General features: G+C 33.7%; 1 protein-coding gene across 1 annotated transcript in view; it reads left to right on the forward strand.

The window, feature by feature from the left end:
- Nucleotides 1–18,310, forward strand: part of PTPRQ (protein tyrosine phosphatase receptor type Q) — a 228,818-nt gene that overhangs the window by 147,725 nt on the left and 62,783 nt on the right. The window contains exons 30-33 of the mRNA XM_058308484.2: nt 353–419; nt 3,582–3,740; nt 4,320–4,542; nt 5,973–6,046. Coding sequence (XP_058164467.2) covers nt 353–419; nt 3,582–3,740; nt 4,320–4,542; nt 5,973–6,046 — 523 coding nt within the window. The remainder of the gene's footprint in view (nt 1–352; nt 420–3,581; nt 3,741–4,319; nt 4,543–5,972; nt 6,047–18,310) is intronic.

Consider the following 18,310-nt stretch of genomic DNA (forward strand, 5'->3'; position numbering starts at 1 on the left):
CAGACATAGAGGCTTCTCTGCTCTGTTCCTCCTTCGAGTTCAAACTGAAGCCACAGTTCTTTCTTGGTCTCTGTAATAGGCTATTTAGTTCCCTCAGCCTTTGTTCTCAGAGAGTATTTCCAGAGTATTAGTTTTAAGAAATAATTCGCTGTTAATATTCTTTCTATGTATATTATATTGATTTAAGTGTGTGTAAGGAAAATATAATTAATAGATTATATACAATTGTTTTTAAAAGTGCAAGCATTTAAAAATTATGTAAACAATAATTTATATATATATATATATATGTATACACACACACACATAACCAAGAATTTGCAAAAAGTAATAACATGTTCCTTTGTTTTAGGTTTATGCAATCAATAGTGCTGGTGCAGGACCAAAAGTTCAAATGAGAATAACCATGGATATTAAAGGTACATACATAAGCTGACTTCCCATGAAATGCTGTTGTCTTAATAAAAAATGGCTATAACTTGAAATCCATATTAGAATTAAGGATGTAGACAGCCCTGTCAATGATGCATATGCTTGTATTAAACATATATTATAGGTGCTTAAAATAAGCATATATTAAGTAATAACATGTGCTTATAAAATCTATAATTAAAATGTCTAAATAAAATTGCAGCTTTTCCTTTTAAATAAAGAGAATATTTACCTGTTATTTATCTCATATTTTTTCCCTTTAAATTTGAGTTTTCAGGGATAGATTTTATAATCTCTTTTTTCAAGTTTCTCAATATTATTTAAAGGAAATTTTGCTTAACTTTTATTTTGGAAGTCAGATTCCTTTCAGTTAATAAAATAATGTTTACATAATTCTTACCATACATTCAACTTTATAATTCTCACTATGTAGTAAAATCTATCAAATTCATTATTCTGACAGGCATTTTTGGTAGAAAATATAAGTGATATTTTCAAACCTCCTCACCTCCCTACCCCACCCACCAAAAAAAACGTTGTTAAGAGGATTTAGGGGCATTCAGACATTCTAGGTGCCTTCTCTACCTCAGACAGAAAAGAAGCCAAGTAATTGTGCCATCTCTCTAAAATTGTGTCCTAAAACCACAGAGAGGTTTTTTAAAAGTATGAATATGGACCTTTGGTAGAATTCTGCCAGATAGTTCTCTTGCTAGTGCCAGCGTTAGGCTGGCTCTAGGGTCAGCTTTCCTAGGATTGAATGCTGGATCACCCACTAGAGATCTTTTTGATTTTGGGCAAGTTTCTTAGCCTGAGTCTTTAAAATGATGCTAATACAAGTTCTTCCCTCATAGGCTGTTGTGAGGGTTAAAACAATCTTTGAAAAGTCCTTAGGATGGTACCTGGCATCAAGCACTATAAATTAGAAATAAAATAGTCCCTGTAAGATGAAGCTCATCATTATTTATATTTTGATCAGCAGACAGTTGATATAATTGTAGTGTTATATACTATACTATTTGTATTAATTATTTGGTTTTAATTGATAAGTTGTGTTCTTTTAAGTTATAAATACAGTCTTTAAAAATATCAATTATTTTACAAAATGACTTTATAAATAAGAGCTTGAGTCATAAAAATCTTAATTTTTCTTTTTTATTCAGTGAAGAGATGTAGTTATACAGGTAGCAATATGTGCATTACATTTATACTTTAGTAAAGATTCCTGTTTCAAATGCTGTACTCATCCTCAGGTAAATGACTAGTTATGACTTTCTGCCCCTAATATGGCATCTAGAGAATATATGAGTACTGGTGATGGTGGTGGGGTCCTAGAGAAATTCATTTTTCTCTAGTAAGATGCACGATTTATTACTGATATAGAGTATCGAATGAATAGTATTCTCATTAAATTTGCATTTGGTAGATGAGATATAGTTGGATGGTCATGCTGATATTGAATTCCTCTACAGGGCAGTCTTTGCTTGGGGACTCCCCAGTGGCTTGACCAGGAGTTTCTCAGACTGCCTTCCAATCCGAGGTTCTTCCTACTTAACCCTTTCCTCCCCCTCTACACAGGTGTCAGGCATATATCCTGGTCTGAAGGCTCCTGCACCTGCTCTACTCTTGCTCTATCTCCCTTTATCTGTCGCAGGCATTTCCCCCATAACCTCTTAAAAGTCTGATTTCATCATAGCCTTTATTTCGCAGAGGAATCAAACTAAGATATCAGATAAAATTTTGCTTCTGAATCTGAAGCTCAAAAGAGTGGAATAAGCAAAAGAACTGAGATAAAAAGATTTGGTTCAAATCTCGATTTTTACCTTTGATAATTATGTGACATAAGCCTATTTACTCATCTATAAAGTAAAAATAATATTGCTAATTTTATATTATTGAGAAGCTTTTAAAAAAGATTTTATAAATATATAGATTGAGGTTTGACTAAGTAAATTATCAGTGCTCAAACAGATAGTATATGTAGCTATAAGATGAGATGAAAGAAGGAGAGCTTCTATAAATATTGATTTTGGAGATACTTGTGGGCATTGGTAACAAAATGTGAATTATCATAGCACCTTTAGAAATTATTCTGTCAATATCTGTTAAGGTTAAAAATACATGTGTCCTTTGTTCCCGAAATCCTGCTATTGGTAATCTAGTTCATAGAAATAAAACAATCAGTAAATAAGGCTAAATATGTAAGGTTGATTATTGCAGCACATATTCAAGAACTGGAAGAAAATGAATTCCCATCATTAGAGGAATATTTAAATACATTTTGGTGCAGCCAGACCATCAAATATAATAGTCATTAAAAGAATGATATAGTGGTCCTGAATGTAGCTCAGTGGTTAAGTGCCAGCTTCCCATGTATGTGGTTTCTGTTTCAATCCCCACCCCTGGTACTTCCAAAATAACAAAAATTTTAAAAATATGTAAGTAAATAAATAAATAAATAAAGCCATCCTATAAGTAAGTAAATAAATAAATAAAGCCAACCTAGAGCAAATTCTTTTAAAAAAAAGTGAGTTAGCACTTTACCTGGTTGACTAGGTAAAATTTACACAAGTTATATTTAAGCAAAAAAAAAAAAGAGCAAGATATGAGGTAATTATATATTTTTTAGACCCTTTAAAATTCAAAGAGTAATGTGAGCCCATTGTTTATGACTATTTATGTGGTTTTATATGATTAAGTGAACATGGAGAGAAATACAGATATTTGGCATGGATTAACTGTGAGAGGAGGTTCTTTGGTGTGACTAGAATGAATAGAATGGAAATTGGTGAAAAAGCTAAAAGAATTAAAAGAAAAAAAGTGAAAATATTAGGATGATATAATCATATATATGCATTTATGAAAATTTTATATGGTAGCAAATAAAATTTGATTTTTTAATATTTGAAAAGAAATCAGAAGCCTGAAAATCACGCCTGGGCCCCATTATCTCAGGCAAGTCTCAAATAAGTTTTTATGCTCTTAAGAGATAATAATTGTTAAATATAGGCTATATCAAAACAAAACTCATTTTCATTTGTTATTTTTGTCATCACTCTATCTGTAAAATCTGTATAAAATAATATTTTAAAGTTATTTTTATTATCTATAGAAAGAAAAACAATATAGTAATATTTCTTCTGTACTTATAGCTCCAGCACGACCAAAAATCAAACCAACCCCTATTTATGATGCCACTGGAAAACTGCTTGTTACTTCAACAACAATTACAATCAGAATGCCAATATGTTACTACAATGATGATCATGGACCAATCAAAAATGTACAAGTGCTTGTGGAAGAAGCAGGAGGTATCATCAAATGGGAGGTGGGGGGTACATGGGGACCTCATATTTTTTTAATGTAATATTAAAAAAATAAATAAAGAAAAAAATGTCAACTTATTAAATTGTGGAGTGAGAACTTTTAAATGTTTGAGAAATTTCACTTCAAAATTAATAAATTAAGGTTGACTCAATTATCACACAACTCTTGGACTTATTAGATTGTCAATATTAACCATTTATTTATCCTAAAATATTTTCCAAAATAAGAAAGATATATTTAAAATATGTGATATTTTTATTCCATATACTAGTAGGATTTGTTTCAATTTTGGCAAGCTTCTTTAGAGATATTAACAAGAGAATTTACCCTTGACTGAGGAATATTCCTCCTCTACATGAGAAGTTATTTTCCAGAATGCCTATATGATGGGAAAAGATGTGTTACTTGCCTATCCAGGTAGATCAGCTCAATCATCCCTGTGGTTCAAAAAGTGACAAATGTATCCAGATTTCTTTCATGAAATAATAGAAACATTCTTTATAAATATGAAACTACATTCATATATGACTTGTAATCATTATTATCTTATTTTCTGAAACTAGCTCATCATGATGGAAATGTCACAAAGTGGTATGATGCATATTTTAATAAACCAAGGCCATATTTTACAAATGAAGGCTTTCCTAACCCTCCATGTACAGAAGGAAAGACTAAGTTCAGTGGCAATGAAGAGATCTATGTCATAGGTACTGATAATGCATGCATGATACCTGGCAATGAAGACAAAATTTGCAATGGCCCTCTGAAACCAAAAAAGCAATACTTGTGAGTATAAAATATGTCTACCATGCTTTGTGCTATTAGCAAACTAGTTAACACGTTCTCATCCATTCATATATCCATTCCTTTATCTGCCCGATACACTGGGCATCCACCATCATCATGACCTCTTTTAGGCACTAAGAATGTAAAGATACAGGGCATTGCCTACCTTCCATAAACACACTGTCCTACCAGGGAATCAGGTGAACCTAAAAATAGTTATGATTTGAAGTGATAAGTAACATAAGAACAATATGAAAATGAAGCACATAGGTAGATGAATTTAATTATTCCTGTCAAGGATAATGTGACTAATTTGTAGTATTTTTTGTGTTTTACACATTATTTTGCCATGCATGCTGATGTACAGGTTTTTGGAAACACTGCCCTATTTTTGTTGTTAATGATGGTTTCAGTTTATCTCAGTCAGGGCATGTAATTCTCTATTCTTTCTACCATAAAACATCTGAATGAGTGAAAGTAGTATTTACCACTCACTTTAATATTAGGTATTTTGTAGCCCCTAAGAACATAATATGATATTAAAAATTAATACTGACATTTTAGCTTCATTAAATTATTTTGTAAATTAATTGTTTTTTCTTACTGAATTGACTAAACTACTTTTGTATCATAAGAGTATAATTAAAAATAATATTAACCTTATTTGGTTTTCAGAATATAATTTTACCGTGAAGTTTGAAAAATGCAGGTTTCATTTCTGCCTGCTAGTCAAAGCATTAGAAAATTTTTTATAAACTTCGTAGAACAAGTTAGCATTTGAAAAATGAGATTAAAAGTTAAACAATCGATAAAAGAATGCTCTGTCATCTATTATTAAATACAATTATTTTGTTTCAAATTCTAGTTTACCCATCTGAATTTTAATCATCATACATATGATATTTATAAAAATCATAGACCATATAATTTAATATTTATTCAGATATTGCTTATTTTACATATTTGCTTTAAAAAGATTTTTGATATAATCAATATAATCATAAGAATTCAAGAATAGTAGGGATTAAAATTATACATTGAAATTTATTAATGTGATAATTTTATAAATTAAAATGCCTCTGTGTTTTTGATGTTTAAATGAAGTGAATTTCAGTTGTTAGAATCACCTAGTGATTTTTAAGTTTGATTCTCTTCTGTACCTTTTTTCTATTTCAAATATCAGAAAAGCATAAAGATGTGTAAAAACATACAGATGTGCAAACATAGAAATAAGATTGTTATCATCTGTTTACATGGGAACAAGGTAAGTTCTATATTACCATCCTAAATCTGTTTTGCTAACTAGTATTTTCAAAGGGGAAAGAGGTAAAAAATTATTATGCCTTATATTTGCAGAGTTTGTTATTGCAACACACTCATACCTCATATGGTATGCAAACTATTGGTTTTTTATTTTATTTATTTTACAGATTTAAATTTAGAGCCACAAATGTCATGGGACAATTTACTGACTCTGATTACTCTGACCCTGTTAAGACGTTAGGTAAGATAAATTTTGTGGTTTAATTTAATTTATAATTTCAGCACGTTAACCACAGTTGTAACATTTATTAGTAAGTGTAATAGTCCACAATTGAATGTTCTCAAGTATAAATTCATTTTAAGGTTAATTAGTATTCATAATACTCTTTTTAAAAGATGGAAGTTCAATTCACTCAAATTTGGAAATAGATGTTTTTATGGTATTGGTTTTGTGCTGACATGTACTAACATTGTATTAAATAAATATGTATTTGGCTGTTTTAATATATAACCTTAAATGTAAAACAGTTTTATCAAATGAGAGAAATAGGCTCGTGGAAATCTTCATGAGTAATACTGAAATCTGTAAGTAAAGCAGTTCTCTGTATTTTCTTTCTAACACTTTCATTAGGTTCTTTCGATTTTCCCACTCAATCATACCTGAATAAAATGTAAATATAACTGATCCAATGCATGCATATTTCATCTTGGTCATCATCATCATTTTCATATTTAACATTAACTATTCTGTGTTCAGATATACTCCTGGGGCTCTTCATGTTTTATGTTACTTTATTTTTTAAAAGATTTATTTATTTATTTCCCCTCCTTCCCCTCTTCCTGCCCTGCTGTTTTTGCTGTCCGTGTTGTCCTCTCTTCTCATTTTCTCTCCTCTAGGATTCATCAGGATTCAATCCTGGAGACCTCTGATGGGGAGAGAGGATCCATGTCAATTGCACCACCTCAGTTCCTGGTTTCTGCTGTGCTTCACATTGACTCTCCCCTTGTCTCTCTTTTAGTGTGTCATCATCTTGTGTGATTCACTTGCGTGGGGCACTGGCTCACCCCGCAGGCACTTGCACAGGCACTGGCTTGCCGCATGGGCTCATTTTCTCTTCTTTTTCACCAGGAGGCCCCAGGAATTGAACCCAGGTCCTCCCTTATGGTAGGCAGAAGCTCTATCACTTGAGCCACATCCACTTCCCAAATGAATTACTCTTCAGAAACCTCCTATACATTTGGTCAGTGGTTCTCAATCAGAGTGATTTTATTCCCAAGGAACATTTTGAAATGTCTGGCACTGTTTTTGGTTGTCACAACAGGCAGTGATAATGAGGGAGCTACTGGCATCTAATTGGCACAGACAGGAATTCTGCTGGCCACCCCACAATGTTCAGAACAGCTCCTACAACAAACAACTGGCCTCAACTATCAGTAGTGCTGAGGTTGAGAACCCTTAGCTAGATGCCAATATTTGCTCCATTTATTGATAAAAAACCAAAGCATCACTTAAGTATTTAATTATGTGATGGGCCAGCATTCTAGAACAAGATTCCAGAACCACTCCCTTATAAATACAGGCTTTAGATCAGGATAAAAATTCTGGCTCTGCAATTTCAGAAAGTTAAAAAAAGTTAAAAATGTTAATTTCTGTAAATCTCAGTTTCCTTATTTGGGAAATAGTGATGATAATATCTACTTTGAAAGGTTATTAAAAGGTTTATGTAATACAACATATATAAATATATTAGTAATTTATAACTAGTAAAATTTTAAATGTTTAATTCTTTCCTTTTGGGCAGATTATAATCAAAGGTTTTAGAAATATCCTTACTTGGAAGAAATTATTGCCCTACGATTTCACTGAGTACATCATCCATTTCTCCTCTAGTACACCCTCAAAACCTCCAACCTATTCAGAGTAAATTTGAAAAGAAGCCACATGGATGATGTGTCTTTAGGAAACCACATGTAATTGTGGAATTTTGTTTGTTGTATAGCTCCACCTTTTGCAGTCAGAAATTGTAATCAAAATGTGGAAATATTAAATATATAAAATTCATCCTTTTAATCAGGGTTATATAGGGAAATAGAACTTATAAGAGTGTATATCTGTACATATGTATATATATGTATGTTATGTAAATATTATGAGGGTTTTTTTTAATAGGAATTGGATCGTGTGATTATGGATGGGCACATCCAAATGTCAAAGGGCAGGCTACAAGTTGGGAACCCTGAGGAAGGTTTTTGATGAATTCCCAAAGAGAAGCTGGTTGGAATAGAAGGAAAACTGGCCCATTTGAGTGCTGAAATCATCACTTCTCCTTTTAAGGCCTTCAACTTAATAGATGAGACTTCTCTCATTGTTGAAGGCAATCTCCTCTGTTGATTGTAGTTATAATCTGCCATAAATATAATCAACTTACTGATTTCTCCTGATAATCAGGATCCATCACCCCAGCCAGTAAAGTAATTACTTGCCTATTGATTCAGAGGCATGAGGAGCCCAAAGTGAGCAGGTGACAGTCTTTTAGTTCAGTGAAATCATTGTTGCGTCTCCTCGTGGAAGGCCAGCTCCTTTGGAATTAAGACCTGTAGACCAGCAGAACTTAAGGTTGCAGAGACAAGAAGCAACAATTTTTCTAGTTGATCTCTAGTGATAATAGTGAATGGTAACAGTCCCATTTCCATCCCTTAATTCCTGGACCCATGAATACTGGCTATGGAAAAAACAGCATCATAAAGTAGACATTAATGTAGAGCATATATAGCCTGGAGAACATTGCCCCAGCTCTGCAGGATTTTGCCACACAATTGGCACTAGTGGAGTCTTTGAAAAGCCATTTCACCATTCTGTCAATCCAGCTGCTTCAGTATGATGAGGCACATCATAAGACTAAGAAACTCCACGAAGTGGGTTCCTTGGTCAGAAGCAATGTTGTATGGAATGCAGTTGCTGCAATTGTTGAAAGAACATTTTTTATAATTGTACTATTAACTATAGACCATGTTTTACATGATGGTTCACTATTTGTGTTGTACAGGTTTTTATTTATTTTGTTTTTAAAATTTTCATCCCAGTAACAAAATACGACTTAAAATTTCCCCTTTTAAACTACATTCAAATATGTAATTAAGTGGTATTAATTACATTCACAGTGTTATTCTATATCCATTACCAACTCAAATAGAAACTCTGTACAATTTAAGCAGTATCCCCATTCTCTACTGCACTCTGGCCTTTAAACTATATTACAGTTTCTGAGTCTATGAGTTTGCTTATTCTAATTATTTCATACTATGTTTTTTTGTGCCTGGCTTATTTCACTCAACATGATGTTTTCAAGGATCACCCTTATTGTTGCATGTATCAGAACTTCATTCCTTTGTATGGCTGAATAATATTTCATTCTATGTATATACCACATTTTGTTCGTTCATTCATTGTTTGATAAATGAACACTTAGGTTGCGTCCATCTTTTGGCAATTGTGAATAATGCTGCTATGAACATTGGGGTGCAACTATCTGTTCAAGTCCCTGCTTTCATTCTCTTGTATATATAGCTAAGAAATGTGATTGCTGGGTCATATGGTAATTCTATAGTTAACTTTTTGAGGAGCCATCAAACTGTTTTCCATAGCAGCCATACCATTTTACATTCCCACCAACAAAGAATGTTTCTATTTCTCCACATTCTCTCCAAAACTTGTAATTTTTCTTTTTTGATACTACACATTCTAGTGCATATGAAATGGTATCTTATTTGCGGTTTTGATTGACATTTCCCTAATAGATGTTGAATATCTTTTTAGTTGATCTTTGGCCATTTACATATGAGACATCTTCTCTTTGGAGAAAGGTCTATTCAAGTATTGTGCCCATTTTTAAAATTGGGTTGTTTGTCTTTTTGTTTGAGATTTCTTTATATTTTATGTATATTAAACACTTATGAGGTACGTGGTTTCTAAATATTTTCTCCCATTGTGTAGTTTGTCTTTTTATTTTCATTATAAAGTCATTTTATGCACAAAAGTTTTTAATTTTGAAGAGGTTCCATCTATTTTTTCAGTTGTTAGTTTTGATTTGGACATAATATCTAAAAAAAAAGAAAATTGCCTAATGCAAGGTCCTGAAAATGTTTACACTAATGGATCTTATATTTAAGTCTCTATTCAATTTTGACTTGATTTTTTTGGTGTGAGGTAGGGGTCCACCTTCATTCTTTTACATATGGACATCCAATTTTCACAGCATCATTTGTTGAAGAGCTTATTTTTCCTCCTTGAGTGGACTTGGAACCCTTGTAAAAAATTAGTTTTCCATAAATGTGAGCGTTGATTTCTGAAATTTCAATTTGGTTCCATTGGTCTATATGTCTTTCCTTGAGCCAGAACATGCTGTTTTGATTACTGTGGTTTTGTAATAGGTTTTGTGATTCAGAAATGAGAGTCCTCCAACCTCCTCCTCCTTTTTCAAAATGGCTTTATCAAGGCCACTTACCCCTCCATATAAATTTGTTGATTGACTTTTCCATTTCTGCAAAGAAAGTTGTTGGAATTTTAATTGATACTGCACTGCCTCTGCAAATTGTGTTGGATAGAATGGATGCCTTAACGATATTTAGTCTTCTAGTTCATTAACACAGAAAGTCCTTCCAATTATTTAGATTTTCTTTTATTTCTTTTTAACAATAACTGGTAGTTTTGTAGTGTACAATCCCTTACATCATCAGAGTAATTCCTAGATATTTCATTCTTTTTGTTGCTAATTTAAATGGAATTTTTTTCTTGATTTCTTTTGAAGATTGTTCATTAGTAGTATATAGAAACACTACTGATTTTTTGCCTTTTGATCTTATATATTGCCATTTTGCTGAATTTGTTTATTTGTTCTAGTAGTTTTTTGTAGATTTTTCAGGATTTTCTTTATATAAGATCATGTCACCTACAAATAGGGAAAGTTTTACTTCTTCCTTTCCAATTAGGTTGTCTTTTTTTTTTTTCATTAAATAAATTTGTTAAAATAATTTAACTCCAAATACAACTGTTGAATGTGCATTGAGTTATAACTACAATTCATGTTTTAATTGAAATGGCAATGTTTAACAACTGACATTGTTACAAAACAATAAACTCTTGTTCAATTTTAAATGGTCAGTTGTATTATAGCTCAACAATTAACAGTGAACTATATGTATTTCTTTCTCTTGCCTAATTGCTCCAGGCAGAACTTCCAGTAAAATGTTGACTAACTACATAGTGACAGTGGGCATCTTTGCCTTGTTCCTGATCTTAGACGGAAAGTTTTCAGTCTTTGACCATTGGATTGTGTGTTTTTAAAAATAGATTCCCTTTATTATGTTGAGGAAATTTCCTTCTATTCCTAATTTTCTAAGTGTTTTCATCAAGAAGGGGTGCTGGATTTTGTCAGTTTACCTTTTTTGCATCAATTGAAATAATCATGTGCTTTTTTCCTTTCTTCTGTTAATATGGTGCATTACATTAATTAATTTTCTTATGAGGAACTATCTTGCCTACCTGCGATAAATCCCATTTGATCACTGGTATAATTCCTTTAATGTACTATGAGAATTGATTTGCTAGTATTTTGTTGAGGATTTTTGCATTTATATTCCTAAGACATGTTGTACTGTAATTTTTTCTTGTGTTATCTTTATCTTGTTTTGGGATGAGGGCGATGGTTCACCTTATGAAATGAATTAGGGAATGTTCATTCTCTCCTCATCAAGTTTTGGAAGAGTTTTAGCAGAATTGGCATTATTCTTGGAAAGTTAGGTAAAATTCCTCTGTAAAGCCGTCTGTACCAGGATTTTCTTTATGGGTGTGTTTTTGGTTACTGATTCAATCTCTTTACTAATTGTCAGTTTGATTAGGTCTTCTATCTCTTCTTGAGTCATTGTAGGTAATTTGTATGTTTTTAGGAATGCCCATTTCATCTAGGTTATCTAATTTGTTGGCACTGTTGTTCATAATATCCTATTATAGGCCTTTTTAGTTCTTTCTCTGGATTCAGTAGTAATGTGCCCTTTTCATTTCTGATTTTAGTTGCTTTTTTTTTTTTTGGTCCTCTTTTGTTGTCAGTCAAGATGAAAGTTTGTCAATTTTATAGATCTTTTCAAAGAACCAACATTTGATTTGTCGTTTCTGTTTTTTATTCTGTATTTCATTTCCCCCGACAATATTTCTTTCTTTCTGCTAGTTTTATTTTCAATTTGTTCTTCCCTTTTTATATCCTCCAGTTGTGAGGTTAAGTCTCTGATTTGAGATATTTCCCCTTTGTTGATGTAAGTATTTAGAGTTATCAATTCCCTTCTCAGCATAGTTTTGTTGCATCCTGTAAGTTTTGCTTGTTGTATTTTCATTTTCATTCACCTCAAGACATTTCCTAGTTTCCCTTTTGATTTCTCATTTGACCCATGGTTGTTTAAAAGTACATTGCTTAATTTCAATATATCTGTGAATTTTCCATTTCTCCCTCTGTTACTGATTTCTAGCTTAATTCCATTGTGGTCAGAAAGATACATTTTATGATTTCAATATTTTTGAGTTTATTGAGTCTTATTTTGTGATCTAACATATGGTCTATCCTGGGAAATGATCCATGTAGACTAGAGAAGAATTTATAATCCGCTGATTTAGGGGGAAGTGTTCTATATATGTCTTTTGGGTTTAGTGGGTTTAGAATATTATTTAAGTCTATTTATTTATTTATTGACCTTTTATCTAGATATTTTATCCATTTTTGAAAACAGTGTATTGAAATATCATACTGTTAACGTAGAACTATTTTTTCCCCTTTAATCTGTCAATATTTCCCCATATATATTGGGACACTGCTGCCAGGTGCATATACATTTATCATTGTATGTCTTATTGTTGAATTGATTCCTCTATAGGTATATAATGACTTTCTTAGTCTCTTGCACCTTTTTTTTTTAAACTTACAGTCTATGGTATCTTATATTTTTTACTTACAGTCTATTATATCTTATATTAGCTACCCAAGCTCTCTTTTGGTTACTACTTGCATGGTATGTTTTTTCCATACTTTCATTTTTTACTTATATATGTCTTGGAATTTAAGATAAGTCTCTTGTAAACAGCTTATGGTTGGTTTATACTTTTTTATTCATTCTGCCAAACTCTGCTTTTGGACTGCAAAGCTTAAACAATTTATAGTTAAAGTAACTCTTGATAATACTATTTTGTCTTTGTATGTCATACCTTTTCGACTCTCAATTCTTCCTTAATGCCTACTTCCATATTTATTTAGATTTTTTTTTTTTGCACTGTACCATTTTGAATCTCTTCTCATTTATTTCTGAATGTATTTTCTGAATGCATTTTCTTTTTTGTTCCTATGGGGTTAAAATTCAACATCCTCAATCTGTAACAGTCATATTTGATTTGATACCAACTTATCTTCAAGAGTATATGCATTCACTATTTTTATACCCCTGTCTCTCTACCTTCTTTTTGTATTTGTTACAAATAATATCTTAGTACATTGCATGTCCAAAACCATATATTTATCAATATTTTTTATGCATTTACATTTTATCACCTTTACTGGAGGTCTTCATTTCTTTATGCCACTTTGATCTACGTCTAGAGTCCTTTCCTTTCAGTCAGAAGAGTTCCCTTTAGTATTGCCTGTAGGGCAGGTCTTGTGATAATGAACTCTGTCAGCTTTTTTATCTTGAATGTCTTACTCTTTCCCTCATTTTTGAAAGAAAGTCTCATATGATATAAAATCATAGCTGGGAATTGTTCCTTTTCAGCATTTTAAATATTTCTTACCACTGCCTTCTTGCTTTCATGGTTTCTAATGAGAAATCAGCACTTAATTTTATTGGATTCCCTTACATATAACCCATTGCCTTTCTCTTGCTGTTTTCACAACTTTCTTCCTGTCCTTGGCATTGGACAATTTATTTTGTGTCTGGGCATGGGTCTTTTTGAGTTTATCCTGTTTTGGGGATTGTTGGGCTTCTTGAATGTGCATATTCATGTCTTTTCTTAAATTTGGCAGGTTTTCTGCCAGTATTATTTTTAATATTCCTTCTGCCTCTTTACTTCTTTCTTCTCCTTCTTGAACTCACATAAATGTATATATTGTTACACTTGATGGTGTTCTACAAGTCTCTTAGGTCCTGTTTGTTCTTTTCTATTCTTCTTTTACTTTCTGCTCTTCAGCCTGAACCATTTCAATTATATTATCTTCAAGTTCACTGATTTTCTCTTCTTCAGCTACAATTTGCTGTTGAAATTGTCTAGGGAATTTTTAATTTTGGTTATTATGTTCTTTAGCTGCAGTATTTCTGTTTGGTTCCTACTGAGAATTTCAAAGACATTTTCATTTTGCTCATTCATTATTTTCCTTATATCCCTTAGTTCTTTCTCCATGTTTTCCTTATCTCCTTGACCATACTAAAGATCATTTTTTAAAGTCTCTGTCCAATAAGTCCAATATCTGGTCCTCTTCACTGATGGCCTTTGTCTTTTTTATCTGGTTCCTTTAGATGCACCTGTATTTGTTTCTTTGTTTGTCTTTTAGTCTTTTTTTGCACACCATACCTTTTAGTCTTTTAAAGCATTAACTCTTATTTAGGCCCTGAGTTGTCTGTCCTTATGTTTGTATCCAGCTAGTAATATGACAGAGATTTATTTAAATGTCAGGAGCTAAGTAAAACAAGCAAACCAAAGCAAACGAGCACCTTTCACTGTCTTGGCAAGTTGTCTGTGCTTTGGCTGATAGTCTCCCTCAGAGATTAGCCCACCTATCAAAAAATCAGCCTGAGGTAAATTTGAAGTGAGTGTCCTTTCTCTCTTCTCTGAGCCTGCACGGAGACACAATGCCTGCTTTTCCTGGACTTGTGCTTTGTAGAGACCTTAGGGATTCCCCAATTACACTTTACAGGAGTTCAAGTGAATACCCACTCCATGCCCTTTTTAATAAGCTTTCCACCTCCTCCTGATTTCTCTCTTGAGTGACTTAATGCCAGTGATCATTTCTCACACTGTATCAGTTGTCTGTACGCTGCTTCTTTACCTTCAGAACAGTCTCTGGGAGGGCATGCCCTAAACACGCTCCCCACCTCAGTCTCTCAGACTTCCACTCAATAGATTGGCACTTACATATGCACACCCCAGTAATATGCACAGGGACCATTCTGTTCCCTCAGGAACACAGTCAGGGGCCAACAATGGGAACACAAACTGGCTCCACACCGTGCTTTGAAGGGGGTGGGGAAGGGGCCAGCAGTGGCACAAGGAGCTTCATCTATGGCTTTTGCAGCTGTTTTCTTATTTCAGCACTTGCCAATTTAATGCAGCCCTTCAACTCTTTTTTTTTTTTCAGTTCTAAATAGCAGTCACAATTTCATTTTTTTAATTAAAAATATTTAGATTACATAAATGTTACCTTAAAAATATAGGGGATTCCCATATACCCTGCTCCTCACACCACCCACATGTGCCTCCATTAACAACATCCTTCATTAGTGTGGTACATTCATTGCAATTGATGAACACATTCTGGAGCATTGCCACTAAGCATGGATTAGAGTTTACATCGCAGTTTACATTCTCTCCCACACAGTTCTGTAGGTTATGGCAAGATACATAATTCCTTGTATCTGTCATTGCAATGTCATTCAGGATAATTCCCAAGTCCCAAAAATATCCCTATATTATACCTGTTTTCCCTCTCCCTGTCCTCAGAACCTCCAGTGACCACAGCCTCCACATCAGTTATATAAGTTCTTCCATTGCTAGAATCACAATAAGTCTATAGGAGAATACCAGTAAGTCCCTTCCCCAATCCTGAGGATTTGGAGTGGTGATGCCCACTCTACCTCTATCTGAGAGGAGGCTTCAGTCCCATATGGCCAATGGATGGGACTTCCTTGTTTGCAGTTGTAGGTTCTCTCGGTTCCTTGGTATGGTGGTTGTCCATCATGACCTCCTTGTTAGTTGTCTTGGATGAGCCCAGTGAACTGGAGAGTAGGTGTTGCAACTCCACCTTCAACTTTTTTTAAATAGCTTTGAGGGGTAGCAGATGTGGTTCAAGCAATTGGGCTCCTGACTCCTATATAGAAGGTCCAGAGCCTCCAGCTGAAGGCATGCTGGCCCATGTGGTGAGCTGGCCAATGCAGAGTGCTGGCCTGTGCAGAGTACTGGTGTGCGCAGAGTACTGCCTCACACAGGATTGCTGCCCCATACAGGAGTGCTGCCCCATGCAGGAGTGCTGGTCCACACAGAGAGCAGGTGCAGCAAGATGACACAACAAAAAGAGACACAAAGGAGAAAGAAGATGCAGCAGACCAGGGAGCTGAGGTTGCACAAGAGACTGATCACCTCTCTCCCACTCTAGGAGGTCCCAGGATCAGAACCCGGAGCTGCCCAATGAGAATAAAAGTGGACACAGAAGAACACAAAATGAATGGAAACAGAAAGCAGACAATAGAGGGAGGCGAGAGAAATAAAGAAATAAATTATAACTTTAAGAAGATTATTATCTTTAAGATTCCTGTCACCTTTGCCCAGTGGGAGTTGAAAAAATGGCAACTCTCAGAGAATGCCCCCAGCAATGTGAAGCAATTGAACCAAAATTAATGATTTGCCATCAGACCACACACTCCTGCAGTTTGGAAGAGTAGGTCCTTATTTCCCATCCTGGCTCCAGCAAGATGTGCCAGGAACCTGAGCTCTAGTCTCCACTGATGCCTGCCATTTGGCTGGGGAAAGGGTAGTCACTGTAGGGAGAGTGAAACTCATGGGTATTTATTACAATTTGCCATCATTTTCCTCTTGCTACTCCTTGGATAATGTGTAGTGTTCTACTAAATCCAGAATTTCAAAACAGTTAATTCATTCCGTTCCTGCCAGTTCAATAGTTGCTTTGGTGGAGGGACTGATTTCTGAAGCTTCCTACTCTACCATCTTCCCATAATTCTCTCCTAAGCTATTAAAATCCATAAAATCATAACATTCTTTTTACTCAGAAGTTTAATCATTTTGAGTCTGGCTGATTAGACTTGTGGTTTTGAAATTGTATAGAGCATTTTCTCAGTTGATAGGTGAGTCCATCATATCCTGTCACCATCACAGTAGTGTAAATGTCCTGTTGTCATCAACATCATTTCCTATAGGTTACAGCATTTGAGAAGCCATTACCACAGCTAAATCTTGATCCCGTTGTGCTCAATGTCGGAAGATAGGACACATTATAGAAAAGGTGGCTAGCTCATGCTGATGTCTTTGGGAGATGGTATCTTGTAAAAGCAGTGCTGGGAAGGATAAACTTGCTGTATTTTCTTTTTTGTGCTGTGTTTCTCATCAGTGGACTATCAGAGAGATTTTTTAAAAAGTCACCAGAACAGATGGAATAACTTCTAAATAAATATTTTCTAAATTAATAAATTATGCCACTCTGCAGATATATGATCTATGCTTCCTACATTATGTCTTTGGGGAATAAAACAAACTCTGGAACATTTGATGATGAAAGAAATATCATCTTGCATTTAAACACACCACATTTTAAAATTTTTGATCCCTCCAATCTTTATCATCTCTGCATTAGTGGAAAAAATTGGCAGCATAAGAGGTGAAAGGACTGTGCTGGAATTTATAAAACTATTTTTGTTCTCTTTACCACTTAAGGAGGCAGAGGATCAAGGAATTGTAAGTTAGAGAGAGCCCTGAGAAATCACCTTAAGGGAAATACTTGAACCTTACAAGCCACTGAAGGTGAAAGAAACTGAACATAATGAATCTTTATTGAACAGCAGGAGGACTTTGTCAGGCACTGACTGGAGGAACTGGAGAAGAAAGGTTAAGTGTCTTCAATCCAGGAAAGGATGATGAGGCTAGAAAATAAAGATGGCATTATCTGAAGACATGAAGCATGAAGTAACAGTAGAGAACAAGAAATTCTGGGAAAATTACATAAAAACTAAAACTATGAGAAATTTGGAGTGCTTAAAAATTGAATATGGCTCTCTTAATAGTATATAAAATTTTGGAACAATCAGAAAATAATAAGTTTAAGGGTTAATACCCATTTAGATGAATTTATTAATTATCACTGTACCTTGAATTGAAGACAATTATATCTATGTTTCTAATTCATTAAATGTGATATCGTTTTTCTAGGCTTATACTTTTGAAAGAAATGGAATTATTGTTATTGGTGATTTTTGTCTTCATGATATTCTTTGGTCTTTTTTCCCAGTCATTTATTTAGAGATTTATTAAGTGAGTCCTATTTATAAGACTTCCTATTTGTACTGCTGTAAATAAAAATTCAGTAAGATAGGGTACTTTTCCTTAAGAAATCTACCATCATATAAGATGTGATTTAATAATTAGAGATACCAAAAAAATACCTTTTGGAGTTCTGAAGAAAGAGATCACTTCCAAATTGGGGTTAAAAGTAGGCAGAGTAGGAAACATGGAGGATTATTTTGCCTAAGT

Source organism: Dasypus novemcinctus, chromosome 12, assembly GCF_030445035.2.
Source record: "Dasypus novemcinctus isolate mDasNov1 chromosome 12, mDasNov1.1.hap2, whole genome shotgun sequence".
In the NCBI taxonomy this organism is placed as follows: Eukaryota; Metazoa; Chordata; class Mammalia; order Cingulata; family Dasypodidae; genus Dasypus; species Dasypus novemcinctus.